Genomic DNA, 19,167 nt, shown 5'->3' on the forward strand with positions numbered 1-19,167 from the left:
AATCATGAGGACCTGCCAAGTGGTATGATAGCATTGTTTTATACATGTCCTTGGCTAGGCCTCAGTTTCAAAATCAGTCCTTGGTCCTTGGCCTTGGCCTCGGAAGCAAGTCCTTGGCCCTTGGCCTTGGCCTCGGAAAATTTTTCAAGTCCTTGGCCTTGGCCTTGCCTCAGAAAATTTTCCAAGTCCTTGGCCTTGGCCTTGGCCTCGGGTTGCCGGTCCTTGGACACAACACTGCTTTGTATGCAGCGATGGCTGTTTGAAAGTGCTCTATAAATACAGTTGAGTTGAGTTGAGTCTCTTATTTATTTTTAATTATCCGAAGCAAGTTCAGTGTTGAGTACTTGTATTGCTCAGAAAAAATGTTCTTACTGTTTTTGATATGTTAACCTAAGCACTTTTTATGGACCTGATATTCTATTTTTATTTTTATTTTGTAATTATTTGGATATTTACAAAAACTAACAAAACGGTGATAGTCACCATGGTAGTCGAAACTAAAGGTTGCAGCTCAGACTTGGGACTAGTCTCAACTACAGCAGCAAGTGAATGGCTCGGACTGCATCTGTACAAGTCTGTTTACAAACAAGACTTTATAATGCCACTTTTTTGTCTTTTGATCTGCCTCAATAATGTAATGAATTAGAAATAAAAATAGGTCTTTTCAGAACTTTTTAGATTAGATTAAAATATAGATTAGTTAGTTCAATTAATTACGATCATAATTAATCTCATATTTTAATCGCTTCACAGCACTACTATTGTTGTGTCACATCAGTGTGTGAATCATCTTGTTACTGTCTTTCCATGGCGGCATAAGCCATCATTGTGTTACTGAGGTAGGATTATAAAAGTGCTTTAAGTATCTCGAAAGTACCAAAATGCGACACTTGTCATTTCAATGTTCCTATTATTGGCGCCTAATTCAGTTGACAATATGTTTAATGTATGAAGATCGAGTTTCTGTATAATCATTTGCCTTATTGTATGTCAGGGGTTAACTCTCAGTATTATACATCATAACAAAATATTATATTAAACAACATTTACTGTTTTTCCCTTTAGGGAAGTCCAGGGTGTACCAGAAGTAGCTCCCGAGGGTGGGGTTGTTCCTCCTCCTTTGGATTCAGCGTGGGCAGAGTCCACCAGGAAGAAGGCTCTGCTTAAATTGGAGAAACTGGACACTGATCTAAAGAATTACAAGGGGAACTCAATTAAAGAGAGCATCCGGTACGATGAGTGAATTATAAGTTTTTTATTTTTGAATAAGTTTGTACTGTTCTTGTTAAATATATTTATTTTTTACATTTTTCAAAGATGCGGCTCAGGCCGATGGTACTCATCCTTGCTTTGTGCCCATCCTTCTTAGGAGAGGACATGATGACTTGGGCGATCATTACCTGGACTGTGGTGACCTCAGTAATGCTCTCAAGTGCTACTCCCGAGCTAGGGACTACTGCACCAGTGCTAAACATGTTATTAACATGTGTCTGAATGTAATCAAGGTAGAGCACATCACACACCAACATTCAGCTGCTTTATTGTTTTCAATGTCAAGATGCAATACAACTGGTGGTCATGGTTAGAAATGTCCCCCACCCCCGTTTAATCATGTTCTACAATGTACTGTGAAAACATGTCAGGTCATCAGTCGCTGTATGTGGGTGTTTCTTTGTTCACACAGGTTAGTGTTTATCTCCAGAACTGGTCCCATGTACTGAGCTATGTCAACAAGGCAGAATCCACACCAGAGATTGCAGAGGTGAGCATCACTGTCCTCGACGAGAACGTCACTTTCAAATTTTGCTTCAAGTTGTTGATACCTGTTTTAATGAGCCGTTTCAAGGCATTAATGCGCAAACGCACGATTCAACTAAACAAGGATGTGTGAGAATGTCCCAAAACAGCAGCAGTTTGGCAATGATCAATTTGGGTTTTAAGTAACAAGGCGATACATGATTGAACTGACTTGCCAATTGTCAGAAGATTGGATGAACACTTCCTTTCACTCTGGATATGGGTTATTAATACTAACAAGTGGGTGGGGTGCAACAAAGGACTTCAAATGTGTTGTTTTCTCTCCATGCAGCAACGAGGAGAGAGAGACAGCCAAAATCAAGCCGTTCTTACCAAATTAAAGTGTGCTGCAGGTAAGAAAACATTACAATGTTATGTTCTCTCCCTCGATGAGAATCTCAGTAGAATGCCATGTCATTGTTGGGGGATGAATTCTTTGATGTTCCAAATTCTTATGAGTCTCCTTTGTTTTTATTTGAGGCCTGGCGGAATTGGCCTCTCGAAAATACAAACCGGCTGCTAAGTGCTTCCTGCAGGCTTCCTTTGATCACTGTGACTGTCCAGAGGTGAGTCTAAAACACGGCCCTCCATGTTTTATGCTATTTCTGAAAATCACATTGTAGTACGTACTTAGTTTGAAGGTTCGGTTCACATTTAGTGAAGTAAGTCTTTTCTTTTAAGGTAATGCAACAAAAATAGTTGTAATTAGGGATGCACAATAACAGTTTTTTTTTCACAGATAATCAGTAACTGCCTGCTTCTCCTTAACAATAACAGATATTCATTTATCTATGTATCGATTAATTAATTTATTGATTGTGCTCTGGTCAGATATAACCAAAATTGAACTTTTTGTGCTAAATGCAAAACTTTACGTGTGGCGTAAAAGTTACACTGCACATCACCACAGTTCCTGGAAAACTGGGAACATGGCCAAACGGTTTTCCAGAAAATGAAGAAAAAAGTAAAATGTCCTGGAAAAGCTTCAGTTGTCTTGGAAAATAATTTTTCCTCTCTCTTCTTCTCCATGCCTTGTGGGTGAACGCAAACAGTTTAAACAGACACGTCTCTGTTCAACTGACCTAAATGGGCAACATTGAGCTGTCGCGCTTTTCTCCTTTATCGTTGCTTCCAGCTAGCACAGCACCCCACATGACGCTACCAGCCAATTGCATATTCCCTGAGAGCAGTTCTGCTGACCAGTGTTTCCATCTGTTATGCACCATCTAGGGTTACGTGCATCACATCAGGGAAGGCAATATCACTCTCGGTCCCCAAGGGTGATATAAACAAAAACTCTCAATTTACAGAATTATTAACAAATATAACCCACAGGCAACAATTTAGTTGCAACAACAATATTTACAATAAGATAACACAAAACGGTTCCAAAACAAAAGGCAGCAAAAGCAGACACGCAAACTAAGGATCTACCCAAAAACTAACAAATAGAAAAACAAACAACTAATAACCAAGGTGGCGCAAAGTAGTAAGGGAGCACAAATTGTTGAACATGTGTCACGAATTGGAGGCCGAGAGCAAGCGAATGTCTGCTATCAGATGCATCGGCGTAGCTGTCATTCCACGGAGGCTCTTTAAATTGCTGGCGTCAGAGACAGAGAGAGGCAGGCGAACAATCAGAGAGTCAACAGCGTGACGAGACACAAGGGAAGGTGTTGGGCGGGGCTGCGAAGATGCACAGCCAATCAGCTCATAAATCCACTTGTGCTGTCATTGGTCGATGTCGCGCCGGGAATCAATCATGCAAACAGGCATGTACAAAACCTCTGAGTCATTCAGCATTTTTTTTCCAGAATACAGTATTCTGGGGGAAAACACCACCATGTACTGAAGCCGCGATAAATGAAGCGCGATACAGCAAGGAATCACTGTCGTAAACTATGATGGACAACATATTTGTGGACTATTGTACAACAGCATTTTCACATTACTTTGTTGTGTTCCAACCATATTCAATTCCTTGCACAAAAGTGAAAGGCAGAATTTGGGAGTCAACTTTCACTCTGTAATGTGTAATGTCTCTTCAGCTTTTGTCACCCAGTAACGTAGCAGTCTATGGTGGTTTATGTGCTCTGGCTACGTTTGACAGACAGGAGCTCCAACGCAACGTCATCTCGAGCAGGTAAGAGATTAGCTCTTGATTAAATGGAAAAGAAGTCTGGCAAATATAATGCTTTAATGAACATTTTTTGTTTGTCCCCAAGCTCTTTTAAGTTATTTCTAGAATTAGAACCTCAAATTCGTGACATCATCTTCAAATTCTATGAATCCAAATATGCGTCTTGTCTCAAGCTACTGGATGAAATGAAGGTAAGAGCAGGAAGCACAAGCTGCTATTGATGCAGAGATGAAAGTCCTCCGGATTTTCCCGGAATTCCGTGTTTTTCACATTTTTATGAAAATCTCTCCGGAGAATTGAGGAAAATTTGCCAAAAATTAATCCGGATATTAGTTGACAACATTGAACGAAGACACGTTTGAGTTCGTTGTTTTGCTTTCACGAGCGTAGCCATGTTGAGACACTAACACTAGTAACAGTAGAGATTTTCGTCTCTTTATCAACACATTTGCTAAACCCCAGTGGAACGAATAAAAGACACCGTGGACAAGACAGTTGTTGTAAAAAATATATTTGGACAAAAAGGGAAACACACAGATTGGCAGAAAAACGTGTCCGTCCGACTTCGGGTGTCGTCTCGGCTAGCTTAGCTTAGCTGTTGTTGTGTGTGACGTCGGGTGTGTGACGTCGTTGCGTCGGCGCTTATTGGTTGAAATCAAAAGACGCGCTTGCGTACATGTTCGTGCTGACGCACGCACAGTAGAGAGCAGCGGACTAGCTCGAGTAGCGTCGCCACAACGGTAATACCCTCGCCTCGCATTCTCATGGCCTTGCCATATATCTGAGATTTCGAAATTTCGGCGAGAACGGAACCCACAAAGGGTGCATGAGCCCGATCACTTAACTTGATTTGCAGGCCCGAGCCCGAAGCAAACCCGAGAGTTCATATTTTATTTGTGAGGACTCGGGAGGAGGAGGGGTGATTTGTGATAACAAAGCCTGTCTTTTGGAACGAAATCTAAGTTAAACAAGACTGGATAAACATTTACATCTTTCATATTTCTGTTCCTGAAGAGGTTACATTACCAAACAATTTTCCCTCATTGATGGGGAAAATTTAAGGCCGTCCGTCATTTTGACGGGTTGAAAATTGAGCCATTCACCACAGTAGCAGTACGTCCTTAAGAATCGAGTGCGGCACTTGAAGAGAGAGAAGCAGCGAGACCAAAAAGAACAATGACGGCTGGATCATAAAGATATGAAGGAGTTATTTGAATTGTCATTGTGAGAGTTTAGTACAGTACGTGTTGTGATGACGCCGCTTCTGTTTTTTGCGAACCACGGTCTCTCGTGGCCAAAACTATTCACGGCCTCAAAAAAAAAAGCCCGACCCGAACCCGAAGCAATGATTGACATTTTTAGACCCGACCTGAAATTCGGCCGGCCCAATCTTACCTATAGTGTACATGCATATATATATATATATATGTACACACACACACACAGTATATATAATTTTTTATTTTTTTCCAGAATTTTCAGGAAAGTCCACTTTCATCTCTATTGATGGTAAAGGGAGAAATATATAAGTACTGCAAGGATGAATGTATGTATGTTGTACAATAATAATGTTTTTGGATGAATGTTTATTGTTTGTATGTCTAGGATAATCTTCTGCTGGACATGTATTTGGCCCCCCACGTCCGGACACTGTACAGCCAAATTAGAAACAGAGCTCTTATCCAGGTAACACAAAGCAATGTATACTTATTGAAATGGACATACAATGAGTATCAACACACCCAATTCCAAAAAGGTTGGGACATTGTGTTAAAAACATAAATAAAAATAGAGTACAATGATTTGCAAATCATGTTCAACCTATATTCAATTGAATACACTACTGGGACAAGTTATTTAATGTGCAAAATGATAAATGGCTGCAACATGTGTGCATGCACTTCTTTTTGTTTAGTTTTGCTGTTTGAGTGTTCCAGATATTGATCGTGACAGTGATATTGGATAGGGATTATTTGAAATTGAATGTAAATTGCAAGAGGTGATAAAAAAAACAGTTAGTGGCAATACATTGGCACTGGCCTTTAAAAAAAAAAATTGTGTTACAGTGAAGCCACACCTATTCGTATTTCGCTATTCACAAACTCAATTCATTTTTATTAACGTTATATGGGCTGAACCACCAAATCAGAGCCAATTGCTTTTTGTAATGCTGGCAAAATAAACTATAAATCTAGCATTTTTCTTGTTTTTTTTTTTTCTTTCTTTCTTTTTTTTTTTATTTGCTGATAGCCTGATTCACATATTGAACAACTCCAAATTTGTATTGGTCAATCTCAGACATGTTTTAGTTCCTGTTTTTTTTTTTTTGGACTGAAACCCTAATTGGGTTTTTAGTCTAAAATTTGAAAATACATGACCTATATTCATGACATTTATACAAATAGCGAACATAAAGCACAATTCATATCCATGTGCATGGAACTTTATGAAAATGTATTTTTTTTTGTAATTGTATGGTGCATTTCATTTCCTGGGGACACAAATAGCACCACTTTGTGGAATAGCCAATCTGTTTTTTTTTTAATCAGCATAAACGGAGAATGACGGAATTCTCTGAGTCCATTTGAGTTATCTAATGGTAGACATTTCATTATTTCTTGGCATGGGCAGAATAAAATGATGAGTGGACAGAGCTACATAGTTGGTGGATACATGCATGATTTCTCTCATCTGCAAACGACATTTTTGAATTATGGCCTCGTGAAATGCATCCAGTGGGGAAGAAGCTTGTCACCTAAAAATTGACACTTGCTCAACTTCTCTATTTGATGTTTTATCATTTGGACATGTCACAATTGTTGACCTGTCTGTCACTCTTAACTATTTTGCCGTTCACTCACTATCAACAAGCTATGTTGCTATATCTCAACTATTCTTCGATCTTTCTGTGTTGGATAGAAGCAAAGTCAAGCTTGGGTTGTTAGCAGAAGTTAGGGAGAGTCTTCGTCACGTGTCACATGCACTTCCGGTGCAGTTGAAAAAAAAGGAGATATATTGTATGAATGGGTAATTTGAAATTACTGTTTTAGGTTCATAGTATTGGTATTTTTTACAATTTGATCTACAAACATGAGGCAATTAATATCGGGGTGTCAATTTCTCGTGTTTTCGCTAGTCACAGCATGACTGTAACCCCATCCCATACAAATGGATGGAGTTTAGTCTAACTAAAATTAGGATTGACTATACCATGAACACCAAACATATGGGACAGCTATTGAACAAATACAAGATGGGGTTACTTAGTAAAATCTGTATCAAAATATGAAATTGTCATGTGTACTAAATAATGTTGACATTTTGCAATAAGGCTGTTACCGTGTTTGCACTCACTTGAACAACAATTAAGCAAACAACAAACAAATAGTTGACTTGAATGATTTCAAAACAAGCCATCCATCAATTTGTTGTGTTCACTTTACTAATAATACGATGAGATGATGAAACATTCGGTTTCACTGTCGTAACGGCCCTCCGAGGGAAGACTGAATTCCAAATTGGCCCATGACAAAAATGAGTTTGACCACCCTTACATTAAATGTTTCATTTTGACATGTTGGACGCTTGATGTGAGCCACATATCAATTACTGCTTATCAATTATATTTGTATGATATTTATGCTTGTGTTTTCAGTATTTCAGCCCATACGTGTCAGCAGACATGACAAAGATGGCTCAGGCCTTCAACACTACAGTGGCGGCCCTCGAAGATGAGCTCACCCAGCTTATCCTAGAGGGGCTCATTAATGCACGCATTGACTCCCATAGCAAGGTGCTAAAATCTAGATCATCTTTGTTTTTTTCTTTTTTTTCCAAATCAAATGCTTAAAATCTGATCATCTCAACCTCTTCATTATAGATTCTGTATGCGAGGGATGTGGACCAGAGAAGCACAACGTTTGAGAAGTCGCTCCATATGGGCAAAGAGTTCCAGAGACGAGCCAAAGCCATGATCCTCAGAGCGGCTGTGCTTCGCAATCAGATCCATGTCAAGGTATAAGAAAAACATAATTTTATTTGTACTGGCATTGTCATGAAGTCAAGTTCACTAATCTTGAGTTGTCACAAACCTGAAGCCTAAATTTGTGTGGCATGCCAGCTCCCTCTAGTGGTACACAGCGGTACTTAGATTTGGTCAATTTATATTGATATTGATATTGATATTCAGTGTAGAATAATGTGCTCCTGAGACCAAACTGTCACCCTCATGAAAACCTTTTACTGACATGCATGTTAAATTTGATTGATTATCCTATGAACACAATGAAAAGGTAACGAGTCTAATATCAGCTTGTTGGAAACAATGCAATTGCAAAAAATTGAAAGATTCTTAACTTAATGACATATCCTCTTTTGTAATCAATGTTGCATCGCTATCGCACCTCATCACTCTTTTTTTTTCTTCACATTCAGAAAACAAGCCAATAATGTCTTGTACACGTTCAAACCTCAGTAAACATTTTTCACAAATGTCAAATCAAATAGCAGCTTCTAACTGGGTTTAAGTTTCAATAGGATGGCTGAAGGGCTTAAGTCTCGCAAGATATTGTGCTTATTGGTGTCACCCAGTGTAATAATTTTAACAACCACCTGTTCGGATTTGTCCACTTTTGCCATGGTGCTGAAAGGGAAATACAGCAGTGCAATCAATCAATGTTTTATATTTTGGCAAGGTGCTTAAAAATAGTTTTTCCCTCACTCACGTTTGAGAGTGTCTGCAGCCCATTTTGCTCAAGGGCACTTGTAGAAAAATTATGTTGTGTATTTGAGCTTTCCATGCTAAGTAAAAAAAAAAAACAAAACGCTGCAAATGGACCATTTAAAACTTTTGTTAAATTTTCTATCGGGCAAAAAAAAAAAAAATCAAATGCAGATTGACATTGCGGTATACAGAATGCAATTTTCAAATTGCGAAAGCTGCAATTTGTCCCTGCCAGGGCATATAAGCCTCAGACAATTTACCTCCTAGGACAGGGGTGGCCAACCCGCAGCTCGCGAGCCGAATGCGGCTCTTTGGCTCGTTCAATGCGGCTCCCGGGCTTTCACATAAGCGTCGAAAACACCTCAGCAGTGGCGCTGCCATTCAAACTAAAGGCGCTAAATACACAGAACGCACTACGTCAACCTATCATCAATCCCGTTACTTGATTGACAATAGAGGGCAACCAATCAGATGACTGAATCACCGCTCATGTGCAAACAACGGCGCTAAGCGCTAAGCTAGTCAGCGAATTACCTCTGAGGTAATTCGCTGGGGTGCCCAATATGTCCATCGCAATCGACCGGGAGGGAGCCAGCAGACTGTTCCCAAGTCGACCGCAAGGGGTGGGAGGAGGAAATGGGAGAGGAGGGGAATAAAGATTTGTGTGTTTGTGTCTTTAGCTTTCGTTCATGTTCGGGCTGTTCCTGCTGTTGCTCATCGTGGCGTGTGTGCGCGAGTGCATAATTGGGCACCCGCGTGCGTGCGTGCATGTGCGTGCGTGTTTGTGTATGTGTGTATCCTTGCACGTGCGCAATTGGGTCGATCGTGGGAAGTTGGTCGCTTCAAAAGTGGATTTTTGGCCAAAAAAGTGTGTGTGTGTGTGTGTGTGTGTGTGTGTGTGTGTGTGTGTGTGTGTGTGCGCGTGCGCGCGCGAGAAGACAGGACGCCCATGTGTAAGATGTGGCTCTTTGCAGTAACAGAGTAAAAAAATTTGGCTCTCAGTCTCTGACTGGTTGGCCACCCCTGTCTTAGGACCATTGGGAAACTCAAACCCCTCCACCACTATAAAGGTGACAGCTCAAGGATGGGTAGGTCGAACTTAAAAAAAATAATGAAATAGTGAAAATATCAAAACATCTGATGCACTAGAAAAAAGTAAAGTTATTTTAAATCAGCATCAAAAAAATGTTTAGGGACACAAAAAGCCATTTCTGATTAAAATTTGCTGTTGAGCAGTGTAATTCATGGTTTATCTTTAATTTAGCTTAAACCTAACTGATAAAACCAACAAATGTATGTAATAAATCTGGTAATGTTTATTCTAATCCCGATTAATTTGTTACTTTTTGTAAAAAACAAAGCAAAACATGGGAGAAGGCCCTTGGAAAAAAACAGAAAAATAATTGTAAATTTGTAATAGCAACACTGAGGAAAGAAGATTATAATTTAGATATTTCATTCCAGCTCTGATTTTTGAATCGTTCTGAAAGAACCAAAACTTTTCACCATAACATGGAGTCAGTCAAATGGGAATATCTCACTCGTGTCCTCTCCCCTTTCAGTCTCCTCCCAGAGAAGGCAGTCAGGGTGAACTGACACCAGCCAACAGTCAAACGAGAATGAGCACCAACATGTGAGTCAGCACACTGACCGACGCGAAGGATCGTCCAGCTGTTCTTTGAAATCACTCATCTGTGTCACCTCAGTCCTCCTCTTAGTTTCTTTGCTGAAGACAGAACATCTCACCACACAGTTTAAAGACTTGGAAGTTCTGGTGTTTTTTTCACATCTCAAGGAAAAGCCCGAAATAATGTGCAAATGTGTTTAGAAGAAATCGTGTGGAAACTCAGCACTTAAACTGTTACTGGTTGGAGACGCACTTTGCATTGCTTGCTCTTGATGGAGGACTTGAACCGAAACAATGTTTTAAAATAAAATGCCTTCCACAAAGTCATGTTTTCATTTGGTTGTGCATCATGACACAGTTATTTCAGTATACACCAAAATTCAATGGCTTAAACTAGCCTTTTAATGAGGCCAACATAGCTATTACTTTTGTAGAGAGGGACTTCAACTTATTCAATTGAACTACTGTAAATTTGATATCAATTGTTAACTGATGTGCACTTCTTCCACAAACAACATGGCTGAACACAAATAACTTGTTACTGATATATACAGTATCGTCTGCCACAGAGCATAATTGGCTAAGGCAATTTTTCAATGTTTCGGAAAACAAGAAAAAACGCAATGTTGAAGAAATACATTTTTTTGTTTGTTTGTTTTCTTGATAATGTAGCAAAACACTGAACCAGATGTGTGAGCAAGTAAGCAAAAGGAAAAAGATCCTTCATTAATTGTTCAAAATGACTGGCATTTTTTTTTCCTCTGACATATAAATGCAAATACAACTGAACCAGCTGCTTAACTCGCCAAAATGTGATGTCGATTGCTTAACTCGCCAAAATGTGACCAACATATATCACATGTCAACATTAACCAAGTTGTTTTCTTCATGTTTAACCTTAACCAGTTTTGCCTTTCCACCTCAAAGAGACACTTGATTGGGTTGGCACTTCTATAATAGGTGTCTGTAAAAATTATGTCAGCACTAAAATTCCCCCCACCCTGAAAGACTGAGTAGTGATTTAATTAGTTTTTTTATTAAATTCAGCACATCTTAATGATGTCATTTTTTATGGGCGTTACATGCTTTTTTTTTCCCATCCCAGCTTGTCAACTGAGGGAAGGAAGCATCCTTCCATCCATTTTCCAATCCGATTTATCCTCACAAGGGTCGCGTGGGGTGCTGGAGCCGATTCCAGCTGTCTTTGAGCAGTAGGCGGGGGACACCCTGAACTAATTGCAGGCCAATTGCAGGACACATAGAGACGAACAACCATCCGCGCTCACGCTCACACCTAGGGACAATTTAGTGTGTTCAATCAGCCTGCCATGCATGTTTTTGGAATGTGGGAGGAAACCCACGCAGGCATGGGGAGAACATGCAAATTCCACACAGCAAGGCCAGAGCCGGCATCAAACCCACGACCTCTGCACTGTGAGGTCAATGCGCTAACCACTGGCTCATCGGGCCGCCAGGGAAGGAGGCAATTATTGTAAAATGTTTTGTGTACATATTGATTTTATTTTATTTTGGTCACGTTCTGTTGCCAACTTTTATTTGTAGAGTTTGAAAACGGTGACCACTAGTCTTCAAAATTCACATGCACAGCTCTATTCATCTCCATTCATCTCCGCTTCAATTTTTAATCGACAGCAAGTGGCCGCCCCATGAGATGGATTAAAATGTCTTGATTTTGCTGCTTAATTCATATTCCACAAACAAGATATTTAGCAGAATACTGCGTTTAGGCGAGTGTTGTTTCATAGAACATATTATTGTAAAGAACATTTTTGTCTTGACTTACCCTTTCAGAAGAAACAAGAAACTAGAATAAAAAACTAGCCAGAAGTCTGAGCAAATGCATACATTTTATCATAAGAATATCAGACACACAAATGTGTGTATTAAGAGAACACGCATTATTTAAGACTGTCACGAGAAAGACTCCAATGCAAACTCTCGGGAAGCCATTGACATCCGAAGGATAAGGCAATAAGGACGCTTCATTAGGCACGGAGGAAAGGTACTGTCGTGAAATACCGGTACACAGTCACGTTAGGTCACACTTCCCTGCATTTTGATTCTTGTCCCTCTCTCTTCACCCTTCCACACTGACTCAGAGGTCATGTGATTCTCTACAGGAAGATACAAATCATTGTGAGAGGGCTGTCAGTCAGGGAACATGACTTGTATGGTGACATGCCAGGAATGACTTTGAGCTGCAGGACATTACCTTAATGGGCGGCATCACTGGAAGATTGCTTTTCCACATTCTCTCGGTGAAGGACAGCAAACAGAAGGCCAAAATCCATCCAACATCAAATGCACAGATGGCACATCAGTGATCATTCACCATTGCTCCTGCCATACTATGTTGCAATAAAACGAACTTCTGTAATTCTCCTGAGTGTCAGTGATGTATTGAAGTGACAGCAATGTGGATCTACAAGTTGCCACTCACGTTAGTGTGTATATATACAGTGCTGTGAAAAAATATTTGCACCCTTCCTGATTTCTGTTTTTTTGTGCATATTTTATCACATCAAAATGTTTTAGTTCCTCAAACCAATTTTAATATCACACAGAGACTACCCAAGGAAATACAAAATGCAGTTTCAAATGCCAATTTAATTTATTCCAGCTAGTTAAATCTCTGGGATGCCTGCCCACATGCGTGAAATTAATCGACCGAGAATCACAATCAGAATCATCTCGGTTGACTAAGTTTGTTGCTGGTATTTTGAGCCACACGAGTATTGCAATAAAAAACAGCTATAAGAAAAAGACCATTTAGATTGTGATCGACCAGTAGCCAGCGGACTGGTCCCAAGCCTATTGTGAGGGTGTCAGGGGACGGGGTGGGGGTCGATTGCATGTCTGTGTGCGTGTTATTAATATTATATTTGCTTGTGTTCATGTACACTGCATCAGTTTTACTTTAAAAAAAATTAATTAATTAATAAAAATAAATAAATTAACCTACAGCGGCGCGTGACCTGCATCTTTGGAAGTTGTTAGCGGTCAGCACTCTGCAATTGCAGCTTACGATTAGTGCTGTTGGGATATATCTCTTTTATTATTATTCTCATTCAGTTAATTCACCGATGGCAGTGGCAGTGAATGGGAATAGAGAGCGCCAGGAGAAGCATTTTAATGTGAGCTTCGATAGTCGATGTTCATGCATTTTACAAGCTGCAAAAGTGCATCCCATCCCTCAGTGTCAGGTCTCCCATTAAGGTAGAGAGTGGTTTCCTTTACACAACTCACAAACTTGTATCTACTTGATTTTTCTGTTTCGTTCATGTTAGGGGACGTTGTGGCTGTTCATGGAATGCATGAATTCGTGAATACGTGGGCGTGCGCATAGGGTCAAAAGAAGTTGGGCACCCCTGATTTAGGATGTTATACGTAATGTAAGGGGAGCATGAGTGCTGCAGAACTGAACAGCTATGCAAATGATTCAGAGAGTCCGTCCATCGATCCGTCAATTTTCTTCCGCTTATCTAGTATCGGGTCGCGGGGGCAGCAGCTTGAGAAGGGAAGCCCAAACCTCCCTCTCCCCAGCCACTTCGTCCAGCTCTTACGGGGGAATCCCAAAGTGTCTCCAAGCCAGATGGGAGACATAGTCTTTCCAGCATGTGCTGAGTTGTCCTCAGGGCATTCCCCTGGTGGCATATTCCCTGAAAACCTCAGCAGGGAGGTGTCCAGAGGGCAACCTAACTGAAAGCAAGGGCAAGCTTGGGGAATAACGGAATACATGTACCGGTGTTCCAAATTCAAGATACAAAAAAAAAAAACCCAAACTGTATTTTGTTAGATACAGAAAAAAACACAATCATATTGCAGGTACTGTTATTAAAAATGGGGATTATTTTGCAGGATTACATTTTTAATGCAAGGTGAGAGCATCAATGCAAGGGATTAGTCTCAAATACAGCAGAAAGTAAATGGCTTGGACTGCATCTGTTCAAGTCTGTTTAAAAACAATAAAATACATTATAATACCACTTTTTTGTGATGTGAATCTTTTGATCTGCCTCAATGCTCAATAATGTAATGAATTTAAAACGAAAATAGGGGTTTTCTCAGCAATTTCTAGATGAGATTAAAATATAGATTAATTAGATCAATTAATTACAGATCATAATTAATCTCACAATTTTTAAAAATCTCTTTACAGCAGTAATTATACAGTGCAGGGGTCCCCAACCGCCGGTCCGCGGACCGGTACCGGTCCGTCGGGCATTTGGTACCGGGCCGCACAGAAAGAACTTGCCTTAATTCCGTCTTATTTATTTCGGAATACGAAAGATGTCTTATTTTGAAAAACTACCGGATTCTCCGTTACATCCGTCTGTGTTACGCTTGACACACGTCAAGCCACGCTTCTCCTTCACGTGACCGATTACTTCAAAACAAAACGCGGGAGCTCGCAAAATGAGTAAAAAAAAAAACTGCTGGAGATCGCAAATGACGGTGGCCTTAAAAGTACGTTCGAGACAACTGGATTAAAGTTATGGCTGAATACTCTGAGATCGCCACAATAGCACTGTTGCTATTTCCGACATCCGACCTGTGTGAGGCGAGGGGTTTCTGCAGCAACGGCGACGAAAACAAAATTACGAAGTAGACTGGACATAAACCACACACTTGAGGTGTCATTGTCTCCTATTACCCCGAGATGGGACCGTCTGGTTGCAGAAAATCAAGCTCGGTGCTGTGGTGAGTCGTCATTTTCATGCACTTTGAATTTGCGTTGTATCGTATTTTGAAGGCATTAAACATTACCAGAGCGATAAGAGTGTTGCGACCAGATTAGACGCTCCTTGTGTTTATTATTGTATTTCGAAAACACCACAGTTTTCATGCAGCTCATACCATATTATTTTGTTGTATTAATTCCGCCACACCTTAAATGCCGGTCCCTGAAAATATTGTCTGACATAAACCGGTCCGTGGGGCAAAAAAGGTTGGGGGCCCCTGCTCTAAGAGGTCAAAATGACATTCATGGCAAATAGCTATGTTGTGTGTAGAACAGGGCACGCGTCAAAGAATGCACTGACACTGCGGGATGTTTTGTAATGTACCACTGGACCCAACCTATCAAGGGATCAGAAGCGCATTTTGAGGAGACCAAATACCATCTCCTTGATTGATCTGGCACATCTGAAAATATTGGAGACCCGCTGCCTTCATGTTGTGACTGTAATGTCGTGTGCAATCAGCCGCGGTTTTAATTGGTGGAAATAGGCGCTTTGCAAACACCCATCCAAGGCCAGAATAGAAGAATGATGTGGAGATCCAGGTCAACTGCATATGACTATAATGATTCATTATATTTCCCTGAGCGTGATTCATTATTAATGAATCACGCTCAGGGAAATCTACATTCTTCAAGGAAACTGGTTCGTTGTCAGCTAATGACAATGTATAATAGTTTATTATTATTATTATTATTATTATTATTATTATTATTACATTTGCTGTCTGACTTGTATTATTTTTCTCCTGTGTGGTGTTTCTGTATGTGATGTACAATTTGGCAATTATACAAACAACAACCACCACAGGTCTGAGACACTCACGTGTGGAAAAGCATCCCTCCTCCGTCCGCGAGGAGGCAGTGTTGTTGTATCCATTGAACGAAAAGAGCCATCTCCCTTTTCAAGGTGAAAAATCTGAAATTGAAAAATGGAAATCAAGCCTCTGATCTCCTATTACGTGTTTATTTAACACAAGTCGGGGAAACAAAGTATGACCGCAATTTGTTTCCCTCTAGCTTTTTTGGCCTTGACCTGGAGGACGTTCTTCTTCTGCTACTTCTTCTTTGAACAGACATTTTTTTCTGACTTGCTAATTTGGTATTCAGAAGTGCAAGTATACAAAAAAAGAAAAAAAAAGCTTGTATAGGTATACAACATTGAACATATATGCCTGAAGGTATATACATAGGTCACGTACATAAGCAGTAAGTAGTTCAAATACTGATTGTTTACTTTTTGTTTAGCTGGCACATACTATATACATTTTATTTATGATCGAAAATCATTGGACATGTTTTTCATGTTTGTTATTTGGTTACTAAATTTGAATTTGTAGAGATAGAATTTAGGTAAAGTTAATAACATTTTTGAATATAAACAAACATAAAATATTTATAAATATTATATTCATAAAATGAAGTCCTTGCAAAATTGTCCAGTAATGTCCCACTTTGTCAAAGAATGGTTTGCATTGTATTTGGGAATATGATAGTTGTTTTACCTGATTTGGTGCAAGAAATTTGTTCGGCATTGACCGCACTTTTTTTACAGTTGATATTATTGACAAAAGAATTCTAGTAAGACATCACATATGGAATAGATAAATATTCTCTCTGAAATACTTGCATGTACATTTAAAGCTTCTTTGCCCACTGCTGCTACAGCAACTTTGAAGTGGTAGTAGCATAAGAAAAAGGTCTTCAACAGAGGTAATGTACTTGTGCAATAGAAATGTCATTAGTTTGTAGTTGTAGAAAAAAATAAGATGTCTGTATCGAAAATAAGTTTGTATTTGTAGTAAAAAGTACTTGTATAAAAAAATATAGAAATTTTAAACTTGAAAAATAAAAATTTTGAAAAGAAAACTAGTGGTAGCAAAAACGTCTTGTGGGTGGGGAAGCAAAAATTAAAATTGACCTTGCGGAGGGAAAAATAATTTATACTTGTATAAAAGACAACTTGTAATCAAATCCGTTGCCACTGGGAAGCACAAGTATTTTTGGTGTTGAACGGACACATTGCGTTTGCCCCAAACATCTCACTAAGATTTGTATTTGCCGGACAGTTTTCATACCTGTACACCTAAAAACACCTGTTAGTTGCAATGCAGGGCCATTTTGACCAGTCAAAAGTGCTCGCTTGAGGCAGATGTGCTCAGTCTCATTGGTTCATTATAGAGGTTGTCAACATGAAGTTGCATAGAGGAAGTCCTCATAAAAAGGCCCTTCATGTTGCCATGTATGTTATTGTTCTCGCTGTCCTGCTGTTATTCTTTCTAAAATATAGTCGTTAATGTGCTGGTCACTTGTATTGGTAATCATCCATCCATCCATCCATCCATTTTCGACCGCTTATTCGGGGTCGGGTCGCGGGGGCAGCAGCTTTAGCAGGGAAGCCCAGACTTCCCTCTCCCCAGCAACTTGTTCTAGCTCTTCCTGGGGGATCCCGAGGCATTCCCAGGCCAGCTGGGTAACATAGTCTCTCCAGCGTGTCCTGCGTCATACCCGGGGTTTACTGCCGGTGGGACATGTCCGGAACACCTCACCAGGGAGGCGTTCAGGAGGCATCCTAATCAGATGGCCAAGCCACCTCATCTGGCTCCTCTCGAAGTAGAGGAGAAGCGGCTCGACTCTGAGCCCCTCCCGGATGACCGAGCTTCTCACCTTCAAGTCAAGTGAAGTACAACTTTATTTTCAAATGTACTGTATGTGCAACATACAGCACAGATGAAATTTCTTCCCTCTCAAGACAACATAAAACAAGAGGAGCCGCTTTCAAAAGAAAAGTTAACTTAAAATTACAAAATAATACAAGACAACACATTAGACACAGACAATCATGCAATCTTAACCATTTTCTTGGATACACTTTGTTGTCTGAAGCATTTATAGATTAAAGAGGAGCGAATCAAAGTGTCCTTTTCACCAGTGGATCAAAGACGTCATGCTGCAATGTGCACACGTCTGCTACAAGCTAAGCTTGAAAACAACAAGAAGCTGTAGCATCCATTAACGAAAAAGAGATTGGCTCTCTTCTCCTGTCCCATGTAAATCCGCTTTAATTCCAAGCCGCGACTCCCAGTTCCACATACGCATCAGTGCTCTGCGCTGATGCTCCTTTCTTATCATCGTCAGCCCGGACACCCTGCGAAAAAAACTCATTTCGGCCGCTTGTATCCAAGATTTCGTTCTTTCGGTCACGACCCTTAGCTCGTGACCATAGATGAGGGTTGGAACGTAGATCAACCGATAAATTGAGAGCTTCGCCCTTTGGCTCAGCTCCTTCTTTACCACGACAGACTAATACAAAGTCCACAGCACAGCAGACGCTGCACCGATCCGCCTGTCGATCTCTTTCCCTCTTGCCCTCACTCGTGAGCAAGACCCCAAGATACTTAAACTCCTCCACTTAGGGCAAGATCCCCTCCCCGACCCGCAGAGGGCAGTCCACACTTTTCCGACTGTTTCAGATTTGGAGGTGCTGATTTTCATCCCAACCGCTTCACGCTCGGCTGCGAAACGCTCCAGTGAGAGTTGGAGAGCCCTGCTTGAAGGAGCCAACAGTGCCACATCATCTGCAAAAAGCAGAGATGCAATACTGAGGCCACCAAAACGGACACCCTCAACGCTTCGGCTGCGCCGAGAGATTCTGTCCATAAAGGTTATGAACAGAATCGGCGACAAAGGGCAGCCTTGAGTCCAACCCTCAGTGGAAACGATTCCGACTCACTGCAATGTGAACCAAACTCTGACATCAGTGGTATAGGGAAATGCGAACCAACCTCTGACATCGGTGGTATAGGGACCGAACAGCCCGGATCTGGGGGTTCGGTACCCCATACCCATGAAGCACCCCCCACAGAACTCCCCGAGGGACATGGTCAAATGCCTTCTCCAAGTCCATAAAGCACATATAGACTGGTTGGGCGAGTTCCCACATACCCTCGAGGACCCTGCTAAGGGTGTAGATACGGTCCACTGTTCCACGGCCGGGACGAAAACCACACTGCTCCTCCTCAATCTGAGGCTCAACTTCCTGATGGACCCTCCTCTCCAGCACCCCTGAATAGACCGTACCAGGGAGGCTGAGGAGTTTGATCTCTCTGTAGTCGGAACAC

At 40.7% G+C, this 19,167-nt stretch overlaps 1 protein-coding gene across 1 annotated transcript in view; it reads left to right on the forward strand.

Annotated features, from left to right (window-relative positions):
- The window catches only part of gps1 (G protein pathway suppressor 1), an 18,347-nt gene extending 7,655 nt beyond the window's left edge, over positions 1–10,692 (forward strand). The window contains exons 4-14 of the mRNA XM_019892191.1: positions 1,066–1,230; positions 1,370–1,505; positions 1,685–1,762; positions 2,090–2,150; positions 2,278–2,363; positions 3,846–3,940; positions 4,023–4,128; positions 5,543–5,623; positions 7,593–7,730; positions 7,818–7,952; positions 10,223–10,692. Coding sequence (XP_019747750.1) covers positions 1,066–1,230; positions 1,370–1,505; positions 1,685–1,762; positions 2,090–2,150; positions 2,278–2,363; positions 3,846–3,940; positions 4,023–4,128; positions 5,543–5,623; positions 7,593–7,730; positions 7,818–7,952; positions 10,223–10,297 — 1,156 coding nt within the window. The 3' untranslated portion in view covers positions 10,298–10,692. The remainder of the gene's footprint in view (positions 1–1,065; positions 1,231–1,369; positions 1,506–1,684; positions 1,763–2,089; positions 2,151–2,277; positions 2,364–3,845; positions 3,941–4,022; positions 4,129–5,542; positions 5,624–7,592; positions 7,731–7,817; positions 7,953–10,222) is intronic.
- Positions 10,693–19,167: the final 8,475 nt, after the last annotated feature.

Source organism: Hippocampus comes, unplaced genomic scaffold (genome assembly GCF_001891065.2).
Source record: "Hippocampus comes isolate QL1 unplaced genomic scaffold, H_comes_QL1_v1.1 scaffold257, whole genome shotgun sequence".
NCBI classification, from domain to species: Eukaryota; Metazoa; Chordata; class Actinopteri; order Syngnathiformes; family Syngnathidae; genus Hippocampus; species Hippocampus comes.